This window comes from Dromiciops gliroides, chromosome 3, assembly GCF_019393635.1.
Source record: "Dromiciops gliroides isolate mDroGli1 chromosome 3, mDroGli1.pri, whole genome shotgun sequence".
Lineage (NCBI taxonomy): Eukaryota > Metazoa > Chordata > Mammalia > Microbiotheria > Microbiotheriidae > Dromiciops > Dromiciops gliroides.
The window spans coordinates 585,822,997-585,848,322 of NC_057863.1; the positions used below are offsets into that span (position 1 = coordinate 585,822,997).

The 25,326-nt window shown below is 41.4% G+C and overlaps 1 protein-coding gene across 1 annotated transcript in view; it reads left to right on the forward strand.

Annotated features, from left to right (window-relative positions):
• DNHD1 (dynein heavy chain domain 1) overlaps positions 1–25,326 on the forward strand; it is a 101,665-nt gene that overhangs the window by 23,095 nt on the left and 53,244 nt on the right. The window contains exons 8-19 of the mRNA XM_043993814.1: positions 9,358–9,612; positions 9,709–9,846; positions 13,783–13,847; positions 15,946–16,159; positions 16,538–16,781; positions 20,629–20,786; positions 21,113–21,238; positions 21,437–21,713; positions 21,850–21,977; positions 22,224–22,422; positions 22,751–22,845; positions 24,910–25,126. Coding sequence (XP_043849749.1) covers positions 9,358–9,612; positions 9,709–9,846; positions 13,783–13,847; positions 15,946–16,159; positions 16,538–16,781; positions 20,629–20,786; positions 21,113–21,238; positions 21,437–21,713; positions 21,850–21,977; positions 22,224–22,422; positions 22,751–22,845; positions 24,910–25,126 — 2,116 coding nt within the window. The remainder of the gene's footprint in view (positions 1–9,357; positions 9,613–9,708; positions 9,847–13,782; positions 13,848–15,945; positions 16,160–16,537; positions 16,782–20,628; positions 20,787–21,112; positions 21,239–21,436; positions 21,714–21,849; positions 21,978–22,223; positions 22,423–22,750; positions 22,846–24,909; positions 25,127–25,326) is intronic.

Sequence of the window (25,326 nt, forward strand, 5' to 3'; positions counted from 1 at the left end):
TGACATCAGGGTAGTTTTCCTTCATAATTTTTTTGGGGGGGGCAATGAGGGTTAAGTGACTTGCTCAAGGTCATACAGCTAGTAAGTGTCAAGTCTCTGAGGCCAGATTTGAACTCAGGTCCTCCTGAATCCAGGGCCAGTGCTTTATCCACTGTGCCACCTAGCTACCCCCTGAAGGTTGATTTTCCAATGAGATATTCCACATTTTCTTCTATTTTTTTTTGTTCTTTTGATTTTATTTTCTTGTTTCTTGGTGTCTCATGAAGTCGTCAGTTTGTGCTTTCCAAATTTTAATTTTTAAGGATTTTTTTTTTAGTGAGCATTTGTGCCTCTTTTTCGATTTTGCCAGTTCTTTTTTTAAGGTGTTACTTTCTTTAATATTTTTATACCTCTTATATATACATATATATGTGTGTGTGTGTGTGTGTGTGTGTGTGTGTGTATATATATATATAACCTATATCAGATTACCTGCTGTCTAGGGGAGGGGGGAGGGAGGGGAGGGAGGGAGAAAAATCTGAAATTGGAAAGCTTGTATAAACAAAAGTTGAGAACTATCTTTACATGTAACAGGAAAAAAATTAAATACTTTACTAATTAAAAAAAAAGAAAAAAAGAAAAAAAATTTTCTTATACCTCTTTTACCCAGCTGTTGACTCTCTCTTCATAATTTTCTTTCCTTTCATTACCCTCATTTCTTTTCCCAATTTTTCTTCTACCTTTATTATTTGATTTTGAAAATCCTTTTGGAGTTCTTCCAGGAATTCCAGTCCAAATTTTTCTCTGAGACTTTGCATGTTGCTACTTTGACATCTTTGTCTCCAATCTTCCCTGTCATCATAGTAACTTAGTTCAGGTCAGGGATTTTGTTGTTTTTTCATTTTCCAGCCTATTTCTTGACTTAATTTTATGTTAAAGTTGGCTCTGTTTCTAGGGTGCACTGTTCCAAACTTTAGGCCTTTTTTGCTGCTGTTTTAGGAGCTAGCCATAGGGGGCTGTAGATTTTCAGCACTTCCAAGGTGGTATGGTCTAAGGAAAGGTGTGTTTACTTCTCTTCTGGCCTATGCTCTGTTCCTCACCTAGAAAGGGACCTTGTTCCCCTGTAGCCACCAACACTAGCACTCCTCCTGGCCCTGGGATGGTGACCATGTTCCCTGCTCTCCTGCAGCCACAATTGCTAGCACTCTCTTCTGTCTTGGAAGTGAGACCAGGTTCTCTACTGCACCAGCTAGTGACCACAAGCTTTTCTCTCCTACCTGGAACCTTGACATAGGGCCTTGCTCCTCTGCAGCCTTAAGTGCCATTGCTTCTTTTGGTCCTGGGAGTGTCACCTGGAACTGTTTATGGGCAATGTAATAAGGTCCTAAACCCAGTGCCAGCAAAGGATCCCTTGAAATCTCCTTCTGACTATTTGTTTAACATTCCCCCTCCCCGCTTACCTCAGTCAATAGGCTAAGAGCTCCTGAAGCTGCTGCCACTACTAATGTAGCCACCCCCTAGGTGCTGCCCAGCCTGTGCTTCACTCCCAAGGCCCACCACTACCCCAGTAAGATAGGCTTTTCCTGCTGACCTCCTAAATTGTTGTGGGCTGGAAAATTGTTTTACTTGACCATTCTTTCCCTGGTATTCCAGAATTTGGTTTGATGCATTATTTTAGAATTGTTTGGAGGGATATTTGGGAAAGCTCAATTAAGTGCTTCTTTATGCCACCATTTTGGCTACATCTCTCCAGTATATTTCACTTGAGCCATATTTACTGTGTTCCCACTTCTGCACTCAGCTTCATTGGGAGAGACAAGAGAAGACATGGAGTATTCACTTGGAATTTAAAAGACTTGTTGAAGAGAGCAAATTGCACACATAATAATGATATTCCTATTCTCTTTTGAGGTTTTAGAGCATGTGTTCCAGAAGTTATTGAATTTCTTCTTCAGACCACGTTTTTATCAGAAGTCAGACTCACCAGACAATCTTTTCTAGGTAGTCCATAAGGCACAGCAGGTTAAGCATAAAATACTTTGGGCCTGGAAAATTATGAAGACCAAAGATTTACTACTGTCTACATAAAGAAATCAGGATAACTAGATAGCTCAGTGGATAGAGTTCAGGGCTTGGAGTCAGGAAGACCTGAGTTAAAATCTGAGCTCAGAATTTACTAGCTGTATGACCCTGGGCAAGTCACTTAACCACTGCCTTAATCCACTAGAGTAGGAAATGGCAAACCACTCCAGTATCTTTGCTAAGAAAACCCAATGGACAGTATGGTCCACATGATCATGAAGCATCAGACATTACTGAATGACTGAACAATAACATAGAAAGAAATATATCTGTACTGTTACATTAAGTGCATCTGTGTATCCTGGTAAAAATATTCCTTTTTGAAATAAACCTTCATATTCTGTATAAAAATAAATAAAAGAAATATATCTGTAAAGAAAAAAACAAATTCATTTTAAAATATAAATAAACTTGCTTCCAGATAGAGCAAAGGATAAAATGGGGAAGAAATCTTTTCAGTGCAGAGTATATTGTGTCACTTCTTAATAGGTTTTCTGCATTCTCTTTATTCCTTTGTCCCTGTCTCACTCAGCTTATTCTCATTTGATACAGTGACAACATCTCAATGTTTAAATATCACAGTAAAACTCTTTGACTCAGCTAGAGGCTGTTACAGCTCAACCGAATTTTGTGGGTCTCATTCTTTCTCTAGCATCATTGGTCTTTGCTGAGCCCATTACTTTTGTCTGGAACAACCTCCCCTCTGGTACTCCTTTCTTTTGGAGCCAACCTTTCCTCTTCTGGAAGAAAAAATGAATCTGGTAGGAGCTGGGGCCTTCTGCCAGTGTTACTCTGATTTTTACTACTTTTGAGTATTTTAGCTCTAGTGCCATCTTCTTTCCTTTAACAGAACACAGAGACTGGTGCCAGCCTATTTTGCCTTAATTTCACCCACCAAGAGCTCTGCCACTTCTACAATTTAATTTTTAAAAACACTGAACTCTCGGGCAGCTAGGTGGCACAGTGGATAAAGCACTGGCCCTAGCTTCAGGAGGACCTGAGTTCAAATCCAGCCTCAGACACTTGACACTTACTAGCTGTGTGACCCTGGGCAAGTCACTTAACCCCAATTACCTCACCAAAAACAAAAAAAACAACCTGAACTCTCATAATTTGTTAATCCACATTCTCTTCTGCTCTTTAACAATGCAAAATTTCTTCTAAAAAAGTAAATAATTTGTGCTTAATTTTTAGCAATCAACCATATGTTTATAGTTATATAAACTTGAAAATTAATTTCTACGTAAATATCCATAGTAGCTCATTAATTACTACTTTTGTATTCAGGGCAGCTAGGTAGTAAAGTGAATAAGAGTACTGACCCTAAAGTTGGGAGGATCTGAGTTAAAAATCTCACTTCAGGCACTACTATGTGGGTGACCTTGGGCAAGTCGCTTAACCCCAGTTTCCTTAAACAACTGGGCCATCTCCAGTCATCCTGATATATATCTTGCCACTAGATCCAGATGGCTCTGGAAGAGAGAATGAGGTTGGTGACCTTGCACAGCCCTCCCTCACTTAAATCCAGTTCACTGCAAGTCATGAGAATGAAGGACAAACAACGACATTTCTGTATCCCCATATGTTCTTTTTGTCTATTTATGTCTATATGCATGTATACATATATACATATATATACATACATATATATTTCCTTCTTGTAGTTAAAGTGTTTGGTGTCCTTTTGATTTTGCTTTCTTCTCTTTGAATTACTTTCTAAACTTTCCAAATTTCTTATTATCCTTCATACTTCTCATTTTTCATTGTGTTACACTATTCCTCTGTATTGATAGGCCTTTACTCACTCTTGAATACTTTAGTTGTTTCCTGTTCATAGAGGCAATGTGGTGACTTGTGTTTGATACTCATCCTCTATTCGAATAGGCAAGACTATGGACATATAGTATCACTTTAAGTGCTCTGTCCCACTATGGTTTTCTTGGGATCTTATCTACCTAGGATTATGATTTATGCAATTCTTTTGCTTGGTCCCTAACTTACTTTTGTTGCCTCTTTCTTGTCAACATATTATTAATCACTCCTCAAAGGGTCATTATCTTAGTAAGCAGTTCACTTGGATTAAGTATAAGGGTAATAAAAGCAGAAGCATTTATTTCATGTGATATAGACTATACTTTCTATTCAGTTCCCACAACTAGTTCCCCCTTTTAGGCTGTAATCAGTCTCTTTCATCTCTCAGCCACATCATGAGATTGGAGAAGAGAGGTAACCCAAAGTTCTGTTTTATTTTTAGACTTCCTATCTCCCAGTGAAATGGTAACTAAATAGATGCAATTTAATAACTAGTTTAGAAAGCACTATAGGAACTGAAGAGACACAGGCACATGGACAAACAGGGAGCAGGATTCTGGCTCCAAGGTGTTGGTAATTCTGTTCCAGGATCTAGAGCTTTGTCTTGCTTCTCGTTGTTCCTGCAGCCCCATCAATAAAATAGGGTGGGGCTCCACTGTCATGAAGGCCAATGCTTACATAGTGCTTCCTCTTATGGATCTAATGCTCAAAGTTACAGGGGAACAGATGCAACCCTTGCTGCCACTGTGTCTTTCCAATACCCTGTATCTTTCCCTTTCCTATACTTACTTACATGTGGAGATGTGTCTCCTGCCTCAGAATTGTCCCTAAAGTCCACCACTCAAATCTAATTCTGCACTGAAGGAGCAAAACCGATTGCCTTGTTCCTCGGCATCTTCTTTAAGCTGGAAAGGTAGCCACATCCCTTTTACACCCCAAATTACAAATAATACTCTCTATGCATCTCTCCTTCCACTTAGGTGATATTCAGACACCTCACTGTGGTGTGGAATGTTCCTGGCCTGGGTTATCAAAATCTAAGCCAGATAACCATATATCTTTGCAGTTCTTACCAAACTGAAAAAGCATAGAGTAAATGGACCAATAATAGCTTTTAAGTCTCTTCTCTGAGAAGTGGCCTAGCCAAGTGTGGAGGAACTCATTACCAGATTGGCCTGCTCTCCTCACTCCTTCTTCCATGTTTGCTTATTATTCTTCTCCCACCCCCCAAAAAAAAAAACAGCAAAATCCACCCCATTCTCTCCCCTTTCTACAGTAGTATATTCCTTTTACAGCAGCAGTTGTAGTAGGTACAACTAGGTGGCACAGTGGATAGGACCTGGAATTAGGAAGACATCTTCATGAGTTCAAATCTGGCCTCAAACACTTACTAGCTATGTGACCCTGGGCAAGTCACTTAACCCTATTCATCTTGGGGGGGGGGGATGACAGATAAGTGATTTGCCCAGGGTCACACAGCTAGTAAGTGTCAAGTGTCTGAGACCGGATTTGAACTCAGGTCCTCCTGAATCCAGGGCTGGTGCTTTATCCACTGTACCACCTAGCTGCCCCAACCCTATTCATCTTAAGTTTCCTCATCTGTAAAATAAGTTGGAGAAGGAAATGGCAAAGTATTCTAGTAATATCTTTACCAAGAAAACCCCAAATGGAGTTATGACTGAACAACAGCAAATTTTTTTTTATTCTTCCGTCTCTTTTCCCTTTTAAAATCCTCAGAACAGAACCAGTCCTCTCCCAGGACCTCTGGTTTTCATCTTTAGCTTCTTCGATGCCCTTTGAGAATATTAAGATTCTAAAGGGACATTTACTTCTTTTCTCTCTATTAGAATGTTAACATTTTTTTATCATAGAGCCCCTTGCAATTGCTCAAATAAATTTACCTTTCTAGTTCTTTTGACTACATGTCTAGATTTCAAAGATCCTACTCAGCTCTGTTCTTTTCATCAGAAATGCTTGACAGTCTTCTTCCATTCAAGGTCCATTTTTTTCCTTTATAGGAACTTTGAAGGGTAAGTTATTCTTGGTTGTAAGCCTATATCTATTGTGTGTGTGTATATATATATATGTGTGTGTGTGTGTATGTATATAAATATATTTGTATATATGTATACACACATTTCTTTCTCCTAGAGCCATTCATTTTTCTTTGGTATATTCTAATTTTTAGGGTATCTGTTATTTGGGCAAAGTTTGCCAGCATAAGGGATGTACTGTGTGTGTGTCCCGTGTAGGTGATGTATGTCTGCATGAATTGTCTATTGAATTTCAGGATTACCTCTCATTTATAATAGAAGCTGTGAGGTTTTGAGTGCCTCTAAATGTAGTTCTTTGGTTCCTTAATTCTTTTTTTTTTCCTAGCTGCTTGCAATATTTTTTCATTGTAAAAGTTATGAATTTTGGTGAGTTTTTACTTTGAGGGTTTCTTTGAGGAGGTGACCAAGAGATTTTTTTTTCTATTTTTACTTTGCTTTCTAATTCTAATAGATATAGGTAGTTTTCATCTGTGTTTTCTTTAAAAGAAAGTTCTGGGGGCGCAGTGGATAGAGCACTGGCCCAGGATTCAGAAGGACCTGAGTTCAAATCCAGCCTCAGGCACTTGACAGTTACTAGCTGTGTGACCCTGGGCAAGTCACTTAACCCCAATTGCCTCAACAAACAACAAAAAAAGAAAATTCTCAGGCTTTTAAAAAAATCATAATTTTCAAGGAGTCTGATGATTCTTAGGTTATTCACTTTCACCTGTTTTCCAGCTGAGTTGTCTTTAGTAGGAAACTTACAGTAAAAGACTTTGGAAGAAGCTTATATTTTCTTTTAATTTTGATATATATATATATATACACATATATGTATATGTATGTATGTGTGTGTATGTATATATGTATACACATATTGCTTTCTCCTGGAACCATTCATTTTTCTTTGGTATATTCTCATTTTTAGAGTATCTGTTATTTGGGCAAAGTTTGCCACTGTAAGAGGTGTTTGTGTGTGTGTGTGTGTGTCCCTTGTAAGTGATGTATGTCTGCATGAATTGTCTATATGTGGTTTGTGAAAGGTATTGACAGATATCTTTGGGATCTTGCCTTCCCCTTTCCAAAGGAGACTGCTGACTGCTGGAAAAGGGCCTTGGACCTGGCCCCTCTGTTTTTCAGTCTCTGAGAAGGGAACTGGCCTAGAATGATAACCATCTGCTGTGCTCCATGGCCCTACCCCTGCCCCACCTTGTCAATTGTTTAGGAGTATAATTTTGGTTCAAAACAAAAAGCTACTTCTCTCATAACTCTTTTTTTAAATCATAAAAGTATTTTATTATTTTCCAGTTACATGTAAAGATAGTTTTCAACAGTTGTTTTCATAAGATTTTTATTTCTAATTTTTTCTCCCTCCCTCCTTCCCCTCCCCACCCAAGATAGAAAGCAATCTGATATAGGTTATATATGTACAATCACATTAAACATATTTCTGCATATTGTGAAAGAAGAATCAGAACAAAAGGAAAAAAAAACCTCGAAAAAAAAAGTAGAAACAGTATGGTTTGATCTGTATTCAGAATCCACAGTTCTTTTTTTCTAGATGTGGAGAATATTTTCCATCATGAGTCCTTAAGAGTTGTCTTGGATCACTGTATTGCTGAGAACTGTTGTCTATCACAGTTGATCATCGCACAGTGTTTCTGTTATTATGTACAGTATTTTCCTGATTTCTGCTCACTTCACTCAGCATCAGTCCACTTAAGTTTTTCCAGGTTTTTATATCAAATTGCTTTCTGTCTTGGGGAGGGAAGAGGGAAGGGAGGGAGAAAAATTTGGAACTAAAAATCTTATGAAAACAAACATCGAAAATGATCTTTACATGTAACTGGAAAATAATAAAATACTTTTATGATAGAAAAAAAAGGTGTCTATTAGTCCTCTTGCTTAAGGCCTTCTGGTTGAAATTTTTTTTTTTTTGCAGTTATAGGGTGTAAGAAATCACTTGTTACAGTTTCTTGATCAATTTCCTAGTCATTATTTGGTTTAATGTGATTTTCTTTTTATATTTTTGCTGGAGTAGATATGGGGGAGCTGAGTGGTCTTTATCCATTTAGGCAGCCATCTTGGCTAGAAGTCCCAGGTCTAGACATCTTCTCTCCTCCTGAATTTAATTCTTGTATCATCAGCTACCTACTGAAAATATCCAGTTGGATATCTTTTTTTTTTTTTTTTTGGTGAGGCAATTGGGGATAAGTGACTTGCCCAGGGTCACACAGCTAGTAAGTGTTAAATGTCTGAGGCTGGATTTGAACTCAGGTCCTCCTGACTCCAGGGCCAGTACTATATCCACTGAGCCACCTAGCTGCCCCTGGATATCTTTTAAGCATCTCAGACTCAGCATACTCAAGACAGAAGTCATTATTCCCTCCTGCCCCCCAAACCCACATTCATATGAATTTTCCCATTTTTTTTTGTGGGCCCTATCATCCTTTCATTCACTCAGGTTTACAACCTCAGGGTCACTTCCTCATTATTCCTCACCAGACATGTACAATCAGCTGTCAAGTTTACTTACTGGCTTCCCTGCCACATATCTAACCCCACTTCAGTACATTCTCCACACAGCTGCAAAAATGATATTCCTGAAGAACAAGTTTCACCTTGGCACCCTTCCTTGCCCCCTGCTCCTTAAATAAACTCCAGTTATTACTTCTAGGATGAAATATTAATTTCTATGTTTGGCACTTAAATCCCTTCACCTACCTTTCCAGCCTTACTCTATATTACTTCTCTTCACCTATTATATGTTTCAGCCAAATTGGCCTAGTTTTTCACATACTGCATTCCATCTTCCATCTTCATGTCTTTACAAAGGCTGCACCCCATAATTTTTTCACCTCTGCCTCTTGGAACCTCTAATTTCTTTTAAAGATTAGCTTAAGTGCCATCTTCTATACAATACTCTGCCCAAATCCCCAACCCACCCAATAGTTACTTGGGAGAGAGGTCATGAATGAAGGAGAATGAGAAAAAGCCATTAGATTTGTCCATTAAGAGATCATTAGTATCCTTGAAAAGTTTCAGTTGAATGATTAAGTTGGGATCTAGATTGCAAGGGGTTAAAGAGTGGGTAAAAGGTAAGGAAGTAGAGGCAATGAGTGCAGGTGGTAGGTTTTTTGTTATTTTTTTTTTTAGGAGTTTGAGGAAAGGAAGGAAGATATAGACTGAAAGCTTGAAAGGATGGTAGGGTTAAGCAAAAGTTCATTCTCCTCCTTCTCTATTGCTAGACCTAAGTACATGGGCTGTACCTGGAGTAGACAGTTTGGGATCCCTCCAGAGCCCTTTTTTCCTAACCCTGCTGAAGGGTCATTCTGCCGCATACATACTTGCTGCTTTGTCTGGCCTTTGGGTTATGTTGCACTTATCACTGGATTGGGCCAAAGGCATTGGGTCTATTTGTGCTGTTCTGCCTTTCCATCTTCCATGTCAGGTACATGAAGACACATATCGGATGCGGCAGGGCCTGCAAGAACGAGTGGAGAGCTTCTCTGAGTACAGTTCAGCAAAGGGCTCCATGTACCGAAAGTGGTTTCGTCGGCAGCAACTAATGCAGAAGCTGAACCGAGCTGAACTGTGGTGGCAGCTTTTGGGACGCCTCGCTCGCCTTGTTGATTACATGACCTGCCAGAATCTTGTCTCTATTTTGGAGAGTGAGCTGGTCACATTTGTTACTTGTGTTCTACAGGTGAGGGCAAGGCAGAGTAGTGTGGGGTAAGTACAGAGTTCAGGAAAGGCTGTAGAAGACGAGCCCCAGGCATTTCTTGCTGCCTCTCTTCTCCAGGCTCCAAGGCAGGTTGCCTTGCTGACAGGAAAGCTGGCCTTTGGTGAAGATGGAAAGCTGCTTGTGGTGCCAAGTGCAGAGCAGATAGCCCAGAGCTTATCTGGGTGGTTGAATGCTGTGGTGACCTCAACCGTAACGGTAACCAAGGGTGGGGTCTGAGAAGGGAATATATTCCTGGGACAGACCTCAATGTGGCCAGGCTCTATACCCTGCCAAAATTCTGTGTGCTAGGAACTCTGGTTCCAGCTCTAGCTCCTGCAGTCACCCTTAGTAGCCATGTACCTGAACTATGATTCCTAGGGGTCCCCTTGATTCCCATATCCCTCCTATCCCCTCCTTATTTACCATTCCACCCCCACTCCATTCCTTCAAAGTGCCCACTGTCCTCAGTCTAATGATCATTCCCCTCTCTGCTCTTGTTTTCTGCATTTTCTCTAACATCCTGGTGTGAAAGGTTATGAAGTCTACAGATCTCCAAAACCCTATAAACCCTCCACCAGCTTCAGGTATGTGGCAAAGCCAAAACTCTCATGCTGGCCCTGGCTGAGGCCTGACCAGCCTTGGAATAGTGAGCAGGGGGGAGGAGGGACTAGGGCATTGGAGGGGTAGGGGCAAGGGACATGAGAAGATTGCCTAGGATAGGAAGGGGACCCCTATACCCTAGGTCACAGTGGCTTAGCTCCTTCCTTGTGATTCCAGGGAAGAGTTTTATGGAATTTGTGTTTGGTGTGGATACAGTCGATCTAAAACTCTAATAGTAAATATTAAGCAAATATTATGTTGGGGGTGGTGGTGAGGAAGGCATATTTTTGAGAAAAGATCATAAAAGCAGATGTTAGTAATCTGGTCTTATCTGGAGCCAGGTGTTAAGAGTTACTGCGATCCTCAGTTTGGCTCCTGTGATTCAGGTACTGTCTTCTCCTTGTCACTACCAACTCTTTCTCACTGGGCCTTGTTTTCTTCCCCATCACCTGCCCAGAAGCCAGATCACTGTATCCCACTCTCAGAGTTGGGCAAATTTTAGAAATCATCGAGTTCAACACTCTTATTTGACATATTTTTAAAAATTTGATGGCTTTTAGATTTTTAGTTCTAGATAGATCTGTTCCAGTTCATTTAATGTCTTTAGTCCAGTCCTGACTTGAACTTAAGTGTTTCTTCTGGAACAATGCTGAACTGGACTTTCTACTCTCTGTGGTACATCTTAGTTACTTGGCTCCTGAAGGAAAAATACACTTTTCTTTCTGGCTTCAGGTTGCTTGAATTGAAATTGTGCTTATTTCAGCTGTCTCTTTTCTGGAGGTTTTTCTGATCTGTGGCCTCAACAAATCTTTTCCCCTCTGTCTAACATCTTTTCCTTTGGGTACCTTATGAACTGATACTTTAATTATCACTAGGTGTTTTTCTGACTAAGATAGTTCACTAGCACTTGTAGCACACCTATGAAGGACTCTTAAGGTCCAAATCCTGTCCTAAAGTTAGTACCATCCCTGAATGGGGGGGGCAGATTGTATAATTTCATAATTCCATGAAAATTCTCCACTCGAATCTATGGGGGTCCAATTGCTATATGTTGTACTCTCTAGCAGTAGCTTTCAGAATTATAAAGTTGGAATAAGCATAAACTGGGTCAGATAGTGATTGAAAATGTGCTTCAGATTAGGGTTGGTGTCTTAGTAAAGAAATACAGAAAAATGTCTGGTTGCAGGGCCTGATAGAAACTCCCTCTATTGGGGAAACTGGGAGCTTGATAAGTGTCTTGGGAAGATTTGCTAGCCAAGCTCCTGATCTCCCAGCAGTCATTGCTCAGCTAAAATTTTTTTCACATAATAGTATTTTTTACTAATTACATGTAAAGATAGGTTTCCTGGGGGCAGCTAGGTGGCACAGTGGATAAAGCATCCGCCCTGGATTCAGGAGGACCTGAGTTCAAAACCAGCCTCAGACACTTGACACTAGCTATGTAACCCTGGGCAAATAACTTAACCTTCATTTCCCCACCAAAAAAAAAAGCTAGCTTTCCATATTCATTTTAGTAAGATTTTGAGTTCCAAATTTTTCTCTCTCCTTCCCCCACCCCAAGACAACAAGCAATTTTATATAGGTTATACATGTAAAGTCATGTTAAACATACTTCCACATTAGTCATATTGTGAAAGAAGAATCAGAATAAAAGGGATAAAAACCATGAGAAAGAAAAAACCAAAAAAAGTGAAAATAGTATGTTTCAATATGTATTCGGACTCCATAGTTCTTTTTCTGGATGTGGAGAGCATTTTCCATCATGAGTCTTTTGGAATTGTCTTGGATCATCATATTGCTGAGAAGGGCTAAGTCTATCACAATTGATCATCAAACAATGTTTCAGCTAAAATTGTTAATGGATGATCACTGCTGGGGAATTCTTGCACTGATTACCCCAAATTGGCCTTCCAGGTTTCCTATCTGACTGGGCAGACTGTTCTCTGGGCCACATTTTTCTCTTATGGAAAACAACCCACTGCTTAGCAGCTTAGAAAGGTTCATATGAAGACTCTGAAATTCCTTTTATGACCCACTTCACAAAGAGTCAACCAATGCATGGTTCCACTGGCTCTGATGATGGTGGTGATTATATAGGGTATGCAAGTGTAACCACTAGATGTCACTGTGCAGCTCTATAGCCCGGGTCAGGAAGTGAGACTGGGGTATGAAAGCAAAATATTCATTCTTACTTTCCAAACTATTCTTATGACTAATGATTATAACCGACTTATTCTTCTATGAGATGAAAACACTTAGGATTCTGCTTTTTGATAAGGTTTTAGAATCATTCATAAAACTAACTTGGTAAGTCCCCAAAGAACATATAATTTGTGCCTCCCACCCCCTCTACTCCTCCCCCCATCCCAACTGGGAAATTGATACTTCCAACTTGTATATCTTGTATAGCCTGTTTCCTGGTCCTAGATGACCCCAGACCAACTTGCTAATCAACCAGCTTTGTGTGTTGTGGTTGTTAGCTCCTATGAGCCTGTGCCCCTCCCCCACCTGGGCCACTTCTACTCGAGCCTACCACCTGGTTCTCAGCAGGGGTGTAAAATCCAAGTTCTGCCTTAGCACCAGTATAGACCCCTGTAGTCTCTCCCCTGCCCAGGGCTCAGCCCACTCACCAGACTGAGCTTAGTTCCAGATGACACTGGCACTGCAGCTGATTCAGAGGCTCTGGGGGTCTCCTTCTCTGGTGAGGCCTTCCTGGGACTGGATCTGTGTAGGGTGACTGTGGGGTTGGGCCCAACTCCTGTATCAGCACAGCAGCTCCCTCCTTCTGACCTTCCAAGCTGTTCTTGGTTAGAAGATGATTTCAGTACATTCTTCTGTGAGTTCTGCTGCTCCTGGCATTTTCCTATGACCTTATTTGGATGTTTTTGGAGCAATTGTGTCATGAATTCAGGAGCTCATTGCCTTTCCTCTGCCATCTTGGCTTCGCCCTGGAAGTTCTCAGCATGTAACATGAAATGTCAGTCAATAGGCATGTATTTAAGTGCTTTAAGTGCCTACTGTGTGCCAGGAACTGTGCTAAGCTGCTAAGCAGTAGGGATATAAAGGAAGACAAAAGATATTCCCTGCCCTTAAAGAGCTCACAATCTAATGGAGGAGATAGCATGCAAACAACTATGTATAGACAGGCTATATACAGGATAAATAGGAAATTGTTGTTGTTTGTCCTTCATTCTTTCTTTTTTTTTTTGGGGGGGGAAGGGCAATGAGGGTTAAATGACTTGCCTAGGGTCACACAACTAGTGTCAAGTGTCTGATGCTGAATTTGAACTCAGGTCCTCCTGAATCCAGGGCCAGTGCTTTATCCACTGAGCCGCCTAGCTGCCCCCTGTCCTTCATTCTTGAAGAGAACTAATGACAACATCAGGAGGGCGATGTCTTGACTTGCAAGTGAATTGGATTTAAGGGAGGCAGAGGTGTACAAAGAAATCATCCTCACTCTCTCCTCCAAAGTCATTGTAGTCCAGTGGCAAGACATAGGTCAGAATGATTGTCAATGGCCTTGATGCAGTGAGAGACCTTGGCCTTTTTAAGCTATACTATGTCAACCGGGTGGAACCTGTAAATGACTGGAGAGGAACAGAACAGGCTAGAGACAGGTGAGCCAGGAAGTAAAGAAAAATTTTACTTTAAGAGTGAGGAAAAAGACTTGAAAGCAAAGAGGGAGGAGCTTATAGACACATGTGCCAGGCCCCGACTCCAGTGCAGGGACTGGAGGCAGTGTAGGAAGATCTCAATACTTATACTAGTGACTGCCCAGTGAGTTGTAGTCCTGACAATGAGGGAGCAGCAAGCATGTGACAAGTTTGATTCGTTGCAGGGCTTTCTGAGTTTGTCCTGTGTTTGTCCAGCTCAGAGAACAACTGGTGAATTATGTGATTTTGCCAGAGGGTGAGATCATCCAGAGGGTGATCGAAAAGGATTGTTGTCTTGACAGACTTAGGGCATAGCTTGCTTGCTGGGCCTTAGATCTGAAAAACAGGGGTTCTCCTAATATTTTGTCAACTATGACCCAATTGAATTTACATCAGGAATACAGGGTTGGTTCAGTAATAAGAAAACCAGCAACATGACTGACGTTATTAATAATAATAGCAACAAAACAAGCTGTGGTATATGATTGTAATGGAATATTATTGTGCTATTAGAATTGACAAGCACGATAATTTCAGAAAGGACTGGAAAGACTTATATTAACTGATGTATAGTGAAGTAAACAGAACCAGCAGAACATTGTACACAGTAACAGCAATACTTTTCAATGAAGAACTGTGAATGACTTAGCTATTCTCAGCAGTACAATGATCCAAGACAATCCCAAAAGACTAATGATGAAGCATACTATCCACCTCCAAAGAAAGAACTGATATTGATTGAACACAGACTGAAACTTTATTTCTTTCATTTTTTCCTTTTAATTGAGTTTTCTTGTACAAAATGACTAATATGGTAATGTTTACTGTAATTTCACATGTAAAACCTATATTTGATTGCTTGCCACCTTGGGGAGTGGGGAGGAGATGGAGGAAAGGAGAGATAGAATTTGGAATTCAAAACTTTAAATAAAAATGCTTACTATTAAATAAATAAATGACAAAGGGGAGGGGGAGAGAGTAATGACAGAGTGGGCTCCTATGTGTGTATGCATGCATGTATGTATAAGGTCATTGTGCTGCTCCTGGAAGATATATATGTCCATATGGGTTACCTATGTGAAGCTTATGGGTAGGCATAAATAGATGTCTCTGGATTCTTTCCAACACCCCCTCCAAAAGGAGAATGCAGACTGGAATTCCTACCTTAAGGAGAGCAAGAGAAAGAACTTGAGGCTGACTGCTTTGTTCTCCACTCTTTAAGAGAGGGGTACCAAACTCGAATTATGTCCATCTGCCCCATAAATGTTGCATTCTAAGTGTAAGATTTTGGTTTAAAACAAAAGGCTACTTTCCTGATAGCTTTTAAGTGGGAGGATTACCCCAAGCTTACACCCACAAGCTTAACTCCTTCCTACCAAATCCTAGTTACACAAAAACCATCACAAATACTGAAGCTATTTATTGAAACATGGAACAAACAGCATTCAAAGAAGTCATACAAATTAGAATATACTAGAAAATATATAGAATGAATGAGTTCTTTAGCTTGGAGTGAAATGAGATTTCTACTCAACCAAGAGAGAGACTCTGATCTCACCCAAGGGGAAAATCCCTCACCCAACGGATAAGTCTCTGAGGAGGCAAGTGGGAAATGAGGGAAATATTGAGAAATGGCTGCCACTTCCAAAGACTTTCTCTCTCTCCATATGCCTCTCCCTGAAGAGAGTCTAGAACCATGTACACCTTCTCAAAGGAGGCAAAAGAATGTCTCTTCCAAGCTTTCTCGACAACTCTTCCTTTTATATATCACATGACACAGCATTCTTTCCAGCAATCTAGAGTCACTCATCTACAACATCTGAAGCATCCCAAGGTTGGCTTGTGTAAATTTGTGTTTCTGTGTATGTCAAAGCTGACTTGAATGGATGTGTGTATGTGATGGACATACATGGAACAGGCTCATGTCTACATCAGGGTGTGTTTTGTGTACATCAGATGAGGCTCAGACAGGAGGAGGCACAACAAACAGTACAACTGTGACAATAGAGGAAGAGGATGAAGAGGAATTATTAGCTCCTGCCTTTATTTCCTTGGCATTCAGGGCCCAACCTAATGAAGCTGTCAGAATCTTTTGTGGCCCTGAGACAGATATGGTGCGTTCATGGCACAATGACCCCAGTGCTGGGCCTCTTGAGGTGTTTGGGCACAGAATAAGAGCCCAGTATGCCCCTCCTAGCCGAATCCAGTTGCAGAACGATTTGGACACCAATGTTGGAATCCAAAAGTCTTTGGCTATCCAGAAAGCATTATTAGAGGTAGGGGGTAAGAGATTTCCCTTCTTCATGCTTTCCCCTTTCCCAAACTCCCCTTCTCCATTATTACTCTGTTTCACCCTGCTCCCCTTTATTTCTCTTTCTTGTGCTCCTGAGTACCATCCCCATGGTCCATCTTTTCTCCCTTTTGAACTCTACTGGCTCAGACCTTCTTAACACCAACTATCCTCTTCTCCTCCTTGACTGGCATTATCCTTTACCTGTCCTAGACTATTTCCACTTGGCCTCACCCATGCTGCCTCCCTGACCTTCTCCATCCACATGGCTCCACTACTCCCTTTCACCATTTCTGCAGTGGTAGTGCAGGGGGCATAGAAAGGACCGTGCCCCATAGCCTTTCATTGCTTGCATTGCATCCAGGATATGTTGCAGGAAGTGAACAAGTTCTGTCAGGATCACAAATGGCTCAGGAGCATCCACCAATTTCTGAAGAACTGGGGGCCCCAGAAGTTGGAGCCCATGCAGAGCTGGCCTGCTGCGAGATATCTGAGGCTCCTCACCAAGCTGGAATCCTGGCAGGGCCAAGTGCTTGGAGTGCCCACCAAATTGCTCACTGAAAATATGCTACTGCATCTCAGCTGTAACTGCGTGCAGACAGACATTGGTAAGTTTTCTTCTCCCCTTGTTTCTCTACTGTATTATTCCCTCATCTAATCTTTTACCATCTCTTTCCTTCCCTTCCAGGACCTCTTTGCCCTACCTCATTCTTTTCTTCCCTTTTCCTTTTCCCTTCTAGCCCCCTTCCCCTCACTATCTTGTTCACTTGTCTCCCTCCTTTCGCCTTTTCATTCTTGATCTCCCCTACTGTTCTCTCTTCTTCCTCTTCCCCCCTCCCCAATCTCTTCTTCATTGCCACCTAATCTACCTTGGCCTATCAGTAATACTGTCTCTTTTTACTTTCTTTGCCCCCAATACATACTGTATACCACAAATCCATTTCAATTAAATGACCTTTAAAAAGTGTCCACTATTTGCAAGACACCATATTAGATAAGAGGAATACAGAGTAACAGGCCTGTAACCTCAAGAAGTATATATTTCATTGGTGGGAAATATCATGTACATAGAGAAGAGTAATAAACATTTGTGGGGATAATAGATTAGAAGTAGGTTTCTTTCTTGTAAATTTTCATTCACAGGTATGTTGGAAAGTATTTGGTATGAGGGGTGGGGGAGAGGTTCTCATGAAAACATTAGCAAAGAATCCAAAAAGGGGACTTGCAAGTGGTAATACAGCATACCCACATTGCATCTGACTCAAGGGGGTTATCTTTGATATGACTAGGATATTTGATTCATCTTATATTTATCATTTTCTGTATATGATCCTATAAACCAAGTTGAGGTGACTTGAGGATATACCATCATAAAATATCTTCAAAGTATTTGTGATCCCTTCAAGGGGGAGATCATTACTTCTACCTCCTATCTCACACTCAAGCAGAATGAGTCTCTCACTTTCTACCCAAACTCACATTTCTCTTAACCTCCATATACATTGCTAAAATTAATCATGGAACAAGGATTTAATCATGCAACAAGGATTACCAGCAACAGTACCAAGTGGCTACCAGTTTTCTTTAATAATGATGATGATGATACTCATAATAATAATAACAGTAACAATAACAACTAGCATGCATATAGAGCTTTAAGGTTTGCAAGGCACTACAAATATCTCGTTTGATCCTCACAACACTGAAAGGTCGGTACTATCAATATCCCCATTTTACAGATGAGGACACCAAGGCAGATAGAAGTACAGTGATTTGCCCAGGATTACACTGGTGGGAGGTGTCTGAGTGTGGAATTGAATTCAGGTCTTCCTGACCCCAAACCCCAGCACTCTGTCTACTGCACCACCGAGTCCCCTTTATATAAAGGATAATATATAATATAGCATGAAAGAACAATGAACCTAGTGGTGGTGGTGGGGTGAAGGCAAGGTCTTCCCTGTCATCACTTTCAGTAAGTGCACTTTCAGTGTTTCCATGTAAGAGTAAACACAGAAGTAGTCACAGAAGTAGTAGCAGGAGCAATGGTGGGGACCTGTCAGGGTGTTGGAGGGAAGAGCAGAGAAACTCAAACCTTCAGATCCAGCTCAGTGCTTTATCTTGGAATGTCTAGATGACTCCCAAATGGAAATGATACCTGAGCATCAACTCTCAACTTAACTCCTTCCAGCATCTTCTTCCTAGAAATCTTTGCAAAAACCTTCCCATAAGTTCCAGTTACAAAACAACACTCACTGGTGGTCTCTGGGGGAAGTCTGCTGGAGTGTCTCCATAGCAAACTGGGTTATATAAATAAACTCAAATATCAAGTATTTTTTTTTTTTTGGTGGGGTGGGGGTGGTGGTAGTGGCGAAGTAGTCCTAACAATTAGGAAAATTAGGAAAGGCCTTATGTAGTAGGTGGTACTTAAGCTGAGGCTTGAAAAGAGCTAAGGATTTCAGGAGAGAGGTGGTTAGGGAAGAAGAGAATTCTAGGAATGTGTGCCGCTGAAACAAGTACCACTCAGTGTACCTTAGTTAGCCAGAAGGTTCTGCACAGAGAACTGCTAGCTGCCCAAAGTCTAGTGTATGAGGAGGAGCAAAGCAAAATCCACATAGAAAGATAGATCAGATTATGAAGATTTTAGATGTCATGGAAAAATGTCTATTTTATTGTAGAGACATCAGGGAATTATGTTGTGATCAGGGGAGCGACCAGGATTTATGCTTTAGGCATATCAGTTTGGCAGTTGTGCTGTGTGGATGATAGGCTGGAGAGGAGAGAAACTGCAGGCAAGGAGATCAGTTAGAAATTATTACAGTAGGGGGCAGCTAGGTGGCGCAGTGGATAGAGCACCAGCCCTGGAGTCAGGAGTACCTGAGTTCAAATTCGGACTCAGACGCATAACACTTACTTGCTGTGTGACCCTGGGCAAGTCACTTATCCCCAATTGCCTCACTTTAAAAAAAAGAAAAAGAAATTATTACAGTATTCCAGGTGAGAAATGGTTTGGAGGATCAGAGCTAGGGTGGTAGCTGTGTGAATGAAGAGGGCCATGACTGCAAGAGATGTTGTAGAAGTAAAGCCAACAAGAACTGGAAACTGATTAGATATGGGAGGTAAAGGAGAGAAAAGAGTCAGGAGACTCCTTTTTTTAAAATTTTTATTTTTTAGTGAGGCAATGGGGGTTAAGTGACTTGCCCAGGGTCACACAGCTAGTAAGTGTTAAGTGTCTGAGGCTGGATTTGAACTCAGGTACTCCTGACTCCAGGGCCGGTGCTCTATCCACTACTCTACCTAGCTGCCCAGGAGACTTCTAAGGATGTGAATCTGGTTGATTTGTGAGATGGTTGTATCTTCATCAGATATAGCAAAGCTAGGAAGAAAAGTAAATTTCAGGGAGAAGATAAATGAGTTCAATTTTGGACATATCAAATTTGATATTCCAATAGAACTCTGGGTGGGATTCTCTAGTAGGCAATAAGTGATGCAAAACAAAAGACAAGAGAAAAAAGAAAGCCCATTACCTAGATTTGGGGATCATTTTTTATCAATAACTAAAGGTATACATGGCATGATTGTCAAAATTGCAAGTGACATAAGATTGCAAGGGAATAGCTGGCATACTGGATGGCACAGCTAGCATCCAGAGAGTTCTTGACAAGCTAGAATTATAGGCTGTTTTAATAGATAAAATTTAATAGGGATATATGTATAATCCTTCTTGTGGGTTTAAGAAATATACTTTACACATACAGATTACGGAAGGCATGGCTAGACAACAGTTTGTCTGAAAAAGGAGTGGGGGTTTTGGCGGATGGCAAGCTCAACATGAGTTAGCAGGGTGAGCTCTTGAGACTTTCAGTTGCTCTAAGGAGGCATAAATTCCCAGAATACTGAGGGGATAGTCCCTTTCTACTTTGCCTTGGTCACACCACATCTGGAGTATTGTGTTCAGTTCTAGGTTTAAGAGAAGCATTGATCATCTGGAGAGGTGTATGCTCAGAGGAGGGCAACGAGAATGGTGAAGTCTTAAGTATTATACGATTTGAAGAAACGGGGGATATTTAGTCTAGAAAAGACTCAAAGTGTTCTGGGGGAGCTATGATAGCTATCTTCATGTATTCAGTGTGAGGAGTACTTAGATACTATCTGAGTTGGCAACCACTGAACGGAGGCAGTGTTCAAAATCCAGTTCTATGTGTGTGGCTTTATCAGTGATCACTTGGTTCTAGATTCCTCTGCTCATCTGCTTAAGTCCAGGCTATTCCTAGTCAATTCACCTCCAAAGTCCAAACCTCAATCTGTTATCTGCTTCTTTTCCCATCTTTCCCTTCCACCTATCATCTCCTCCAGTCTTTCTCAACTTTTCTACTTTTCCCATCCACCCCGCTATCCTTTCCCTAAATAACTCATGTCTCTGAGACGTGACTTCTTCCAGCCTACTTTTTTCTCCAGTGTCACAGTTGATTGATGTCAAGAAGGACATCCTGGATCAGTTGAATAGTGTGAGATACAATGAAAGTCAAGAACTCATAAAAGAACTCTCAGAGTTTGTACAAGTCCTCCAAAACATCAGTGCTGACATCCAGACCATTGCCAAGTGTTCCCAGAAGGTGGGCACATGGGTATATGATTCATAATCCGAGGGCCTTCCAGAATAGTAGGAAAGATTCTGTCCCTGGCTAAATGGAGCCTCACTCTGATAGTGAATGCCCTTAGACAAGGCGAGTTCCTCATTTGGTTGTGATGTAGATCCTGCTCCTTACCCTCTTATGAGACTATTCCATGGGTTAAGATCTAGAAAAGGATGGCACTACTCTATAGCAGTTAGGAAAGCAGGTAGGGAGTTCCCTACTGAAGAAGAGGCACAGAGGAGGGGAGGCTGTGGTGTTAAAGCTGGTTGGAGAGGGCATAGGTGCTGATGCTGAGATGCCTGCAGCTGACAGAGGCCAATGAAAAGAGTGAAGACCTGGAGGACCGAGTCGAATATGTGCGTGGTCTCAATAACCTTGTCCGATCCCACTTTGACGAGTTAACCTATGATGATGAGGGACTGGAGATTGCGGTGAGAAACGTGCTGGGCGGAATTCTTCCCAAAGCTTGGCCCCTCCATTCCTTAAAGAATATGGATTCCTCAGTGTCCCCTCTTCCCTCTCATCCATCTCCCCCCTCCCTTTCCCCTTCTCTCCCATCTCCCCTCAGGGGTCCCTGTGCCTCACTCAGGGGTCCCTGTGCCTCACTTCCTCCTGCTCTGGGCCTGTAGCTGCTAGATATGTGGGAGACCTTCCTCTTTGAGCGGCTCCAGGCCTCTGAGTTCCTACTCAGCAAGCAGAGCACCTTGGTGCCCCAGCTTCAGGAGATGATGGCAGCTTCCCTGAAAGAGATGGAAGACCTGAGCACACAGGCTGTCACAGGTCCTTTCATGGACCCCACCCAGGAGCAGCGCAGTACTGAGCGCCAACTTATCAACATGGAGCGGACATATGTCTCAATTTCTGCTCACCTTGCTGAGCTACACCATGCCTATGTCATCCTAAGTGGTACAGAGTCCATTCCTTCTATTGTTATTCTCCTTCTCTTTCTGTCTGTCTGCCTGTCTGTCTGTCTGTCTGTCTCTCACACACACTCCTTACCTGGGGACAGTCAGGGGCCCAGAAATCCTTTTCTTCACTGCAGGGGATGAGAAGCCAATGCCAGTGCCTGAAAGAGGGCCCCAGCCCATCTTATTGCAACAGCGAGTTTGGCGTCTCTTTTGTCTGATCAGTGAGCAAATTAGTGAATGGAAGTGTCTGGCTTTTAATAAGGTATGAGTTGTTTTCATTCTAGAAATGTTCTACCTTCTACCTGTCCCCTGATTCAGTCTCCATCCATGTCCTCAACCAACTCCATCTATTCATAGTACAATTTTCATCATTGCCCTACCCCCTGCCCCTGCCCTGGCCCAACTCCTGCTTCAGCCTAGACAAAGGCTGTTTGGTTGGTTGATTGATTGATTGATCAGTAGTTAAGGTCTGGTGGGACCTGCTGACAGATCACATCATCCTTCTTAGTTCAACACCTCTTTCGCCTGGGACAAGACAGATCACTGGTTGACAGAGGCAGCCAAGCTAAGCAGGTTATTTGCAGTGGCTAATCCTATAATACAAGCCTGTATGCACCAGCTGGAGGAATTTCGGAGCTATTTGCCAGTCCTGTCTATGTTGGACAACCCCCAGTTGCAAGGCAGTGGCTGGCAGGCCATTTTTCGAGGTGGGAGAGCGGGTCAGGGGGTGGAGGAACGGAGATGTTCTGGTCATCCTGCTCAGTTTTCCTTCTAGGGCTTGAGCCCTTTCCTTCTCCTCTGGTTTTCTTCTCTTATTGCCCACTCAATATTGTGCTCTCTCTTTCCATTAGTATAACCCAAGGTATTCCTCCATCTGCTCCAAGTTTATATCTCTACCTACATCCCCTCTGACTGGTAGATGGGGCATTCCTCAAAGATCAGCCTTCTTCATGTGTTTCCTCCCTGTAGGTGAGAGCTGAGCAGGCTAGAGCCTGGGTGGTAGCTCAGACCTGTTCTCCTCCTTCCTTTCTATAGCCATGGGGGCAGGCTATCCTGAAAACGTTGAACTTCTGACCTTGGGACAGCTGCTTTCCTACCCCCTACTAGAATACCGAAACAGAATTTGTCAGGTAGGACTGAGCCTAGGTTTGGACTAGAGATGAAGGTGGAGGTGGACATTACTTAGGCTGGAGAAAGTCAAAGCTAGCTTGTGAAGCCTCAAAATGTTTAAGTCCATAGCAAGCTTTGTAGATATGAGTGAGGGGCAGGCTACCAGGACCCCCTTTTAAAGATATGGATAGAAAAGAAAGCAGTATATTAGGAACCAAGAAAGGTGGGCTCATTAAGAATGTGTTATCCTACACTAATCTCATATCCTCTTCTGATAAGGTTATTAGTTTGGTAGTTCAGAGGAATGCCATAATTTAACTTTGCTTACCTTCAGCAAAAGCATTTGTTTTTATCTATCTATCTATCTATCTATCTATCTATCTATCTATCTATCTATCTATCTATCTATCCATCCATCCATCCATCCATCCATCCATCCATCCATCCATGCATCCATCCATCTATCTATCTATTTGGCTGCACAATGAGGGTTAAAGTGACTTGCCCAGGGTCACACAACTAGTAAGTGTCAAGTATCTGAGGATGGATTTGAACTCACTCCTGAATCTAGGGCCAGTGTTTTATCCACTGTGCCACCTAGCTGCCCCGTAAGCAAAGCATTTATAACTTATCACTTGATATTAATTCATTGGAAAAATAATTGTAACACAAGGCCTTCTGGTTATCCTTTATCAGAATAAGAGGTTGAAAACAATATAATAGATAAAAGTAGCTTAAACAATTGCATTCAAGGAATATTGATTAATGGTGTAGTGTTAAGCCAAATGAGGTCTTCAATAGAGTGTACCAGAGACCTGTCCTTGGCCCTGTTCTGTTCCATATGATCAATGACTTAGATCCAGATAAAAAAAGGCTTACTTACAAAAATTTACAGATGACATAAAGCTGACAGGAATAGCTAAAATAGCATTTGGATGACAGAATAATAATGGTGATAAAAATGTTAGCTTTGTATAGCATCTTAATGTTTATAAAAGCCTTTCCCACCCATTATCTTATCTCATTTTATCCTCACAGTAGCCCATGTTGTCAGGGCAAGGATTATATATATATAATATATACATAATCCTTGTATATACACATACACACATATGAGACATGTTCAAACAGGTGACTTGCTCAAGGTCTTCTGACTTCTGGTGTCCTCTTTATCACTGGAATACTAATCTAAAAACAACTAAGCAAGTTTTTAGCAGGGATAAACATAAATTATGTAGGTTCAAAAACCAAATCATATAAGTAGAAATTGAAGATCATTTTCACATGAAAAGTAATGATATCTGCTTTGAATATGAGTTTAAGATAACTATGGGACATCTAGTTGGAGATACAGGACAAAAGTTCAAGAAACAGACTAGGGGGACAGCTAGGTAGCACAGTGGATAGAGCACTGGCCCTGGAGTCAGGAGGACCTGAGTTCAAATCCAGCCTCAGACACTTGACACTTACTAGCTGTGTGACCCTGGGCAAGTCACTTAACCCTCATTGCCCTGCAAAACAAAAAACAAGAAAAGAAACAAACTAGGGGTAGAGATAGATATACATATATAGATCTGTATATAGATACAGCTTATTGAAAAGTCCAATACAGTCTTAGACTATGTTAATAGACATGTAGTGTCTTAAGGGAATGCTTTGGTAATTTTGTCCTCATCAGACCACATTTGGAATGTTGTGTTCATTTCCCAGTACAACCTTTTAGAAGGCATATTGGCAAATTGAAGCATATCCAGATGACAACAACCAGTAGGGTGAAGGGACATACAGGAAGTTCTGTTGAAAGAACTAGAGACGTTTGGCTTGAAGAAGAGAATACTTAGAGATAACAAACCACCTTTTCAAATTTTTGAAAGCTGTAATAGGAAGTACAGGACAAATTTGTTCTGCTTGTACAGGAAGGCAGACCTAGAAGGAGTAAGTGGAAGTTATAGTGATTCAAATTTCAGCCTCCTTAGAATTTCCCTGATGATCAAGGCTGTCTATCACTAGAGTGGGCTGTTTTATAAGGTAATGAGCTCCCTGTTATCGGATGTATCTTAACAACTGAGATCCTATGATTCTAGATCTGGCTGAGTGAGATTGAGCACTCCCAGACTCAGGAGAGTCTACGGAAGCTGCAACAGACTTGGGAGGGCCGACAGCTCCGTCTTCTCAACTTTATCCTTTGTGTGCCCTATGAACCCCCTCCCTCAGAGCGCTCCAAGAGACACTCGCACAACCGGGTCCAAGGACAGCAGCTGGAGATAGTGGCCAAGGACAGCGGCACCTATATCCTGTCTGGTAATGCTTAGCATTCCCTAACCCTTCAGTTGTCCTGACCAGGACATAGTCTCAACTTTATCACATCATTTAACAGGGAGCTCAATACCTTATAAAGCAATCCATTCCATGGATAGACAGCCTTGATTTCAGGCAAGTCTACCTAAGAAGATTGAAATATTCAACAGAGTTTAGCTCTGTGTCTTTTAAAAATATGTTGA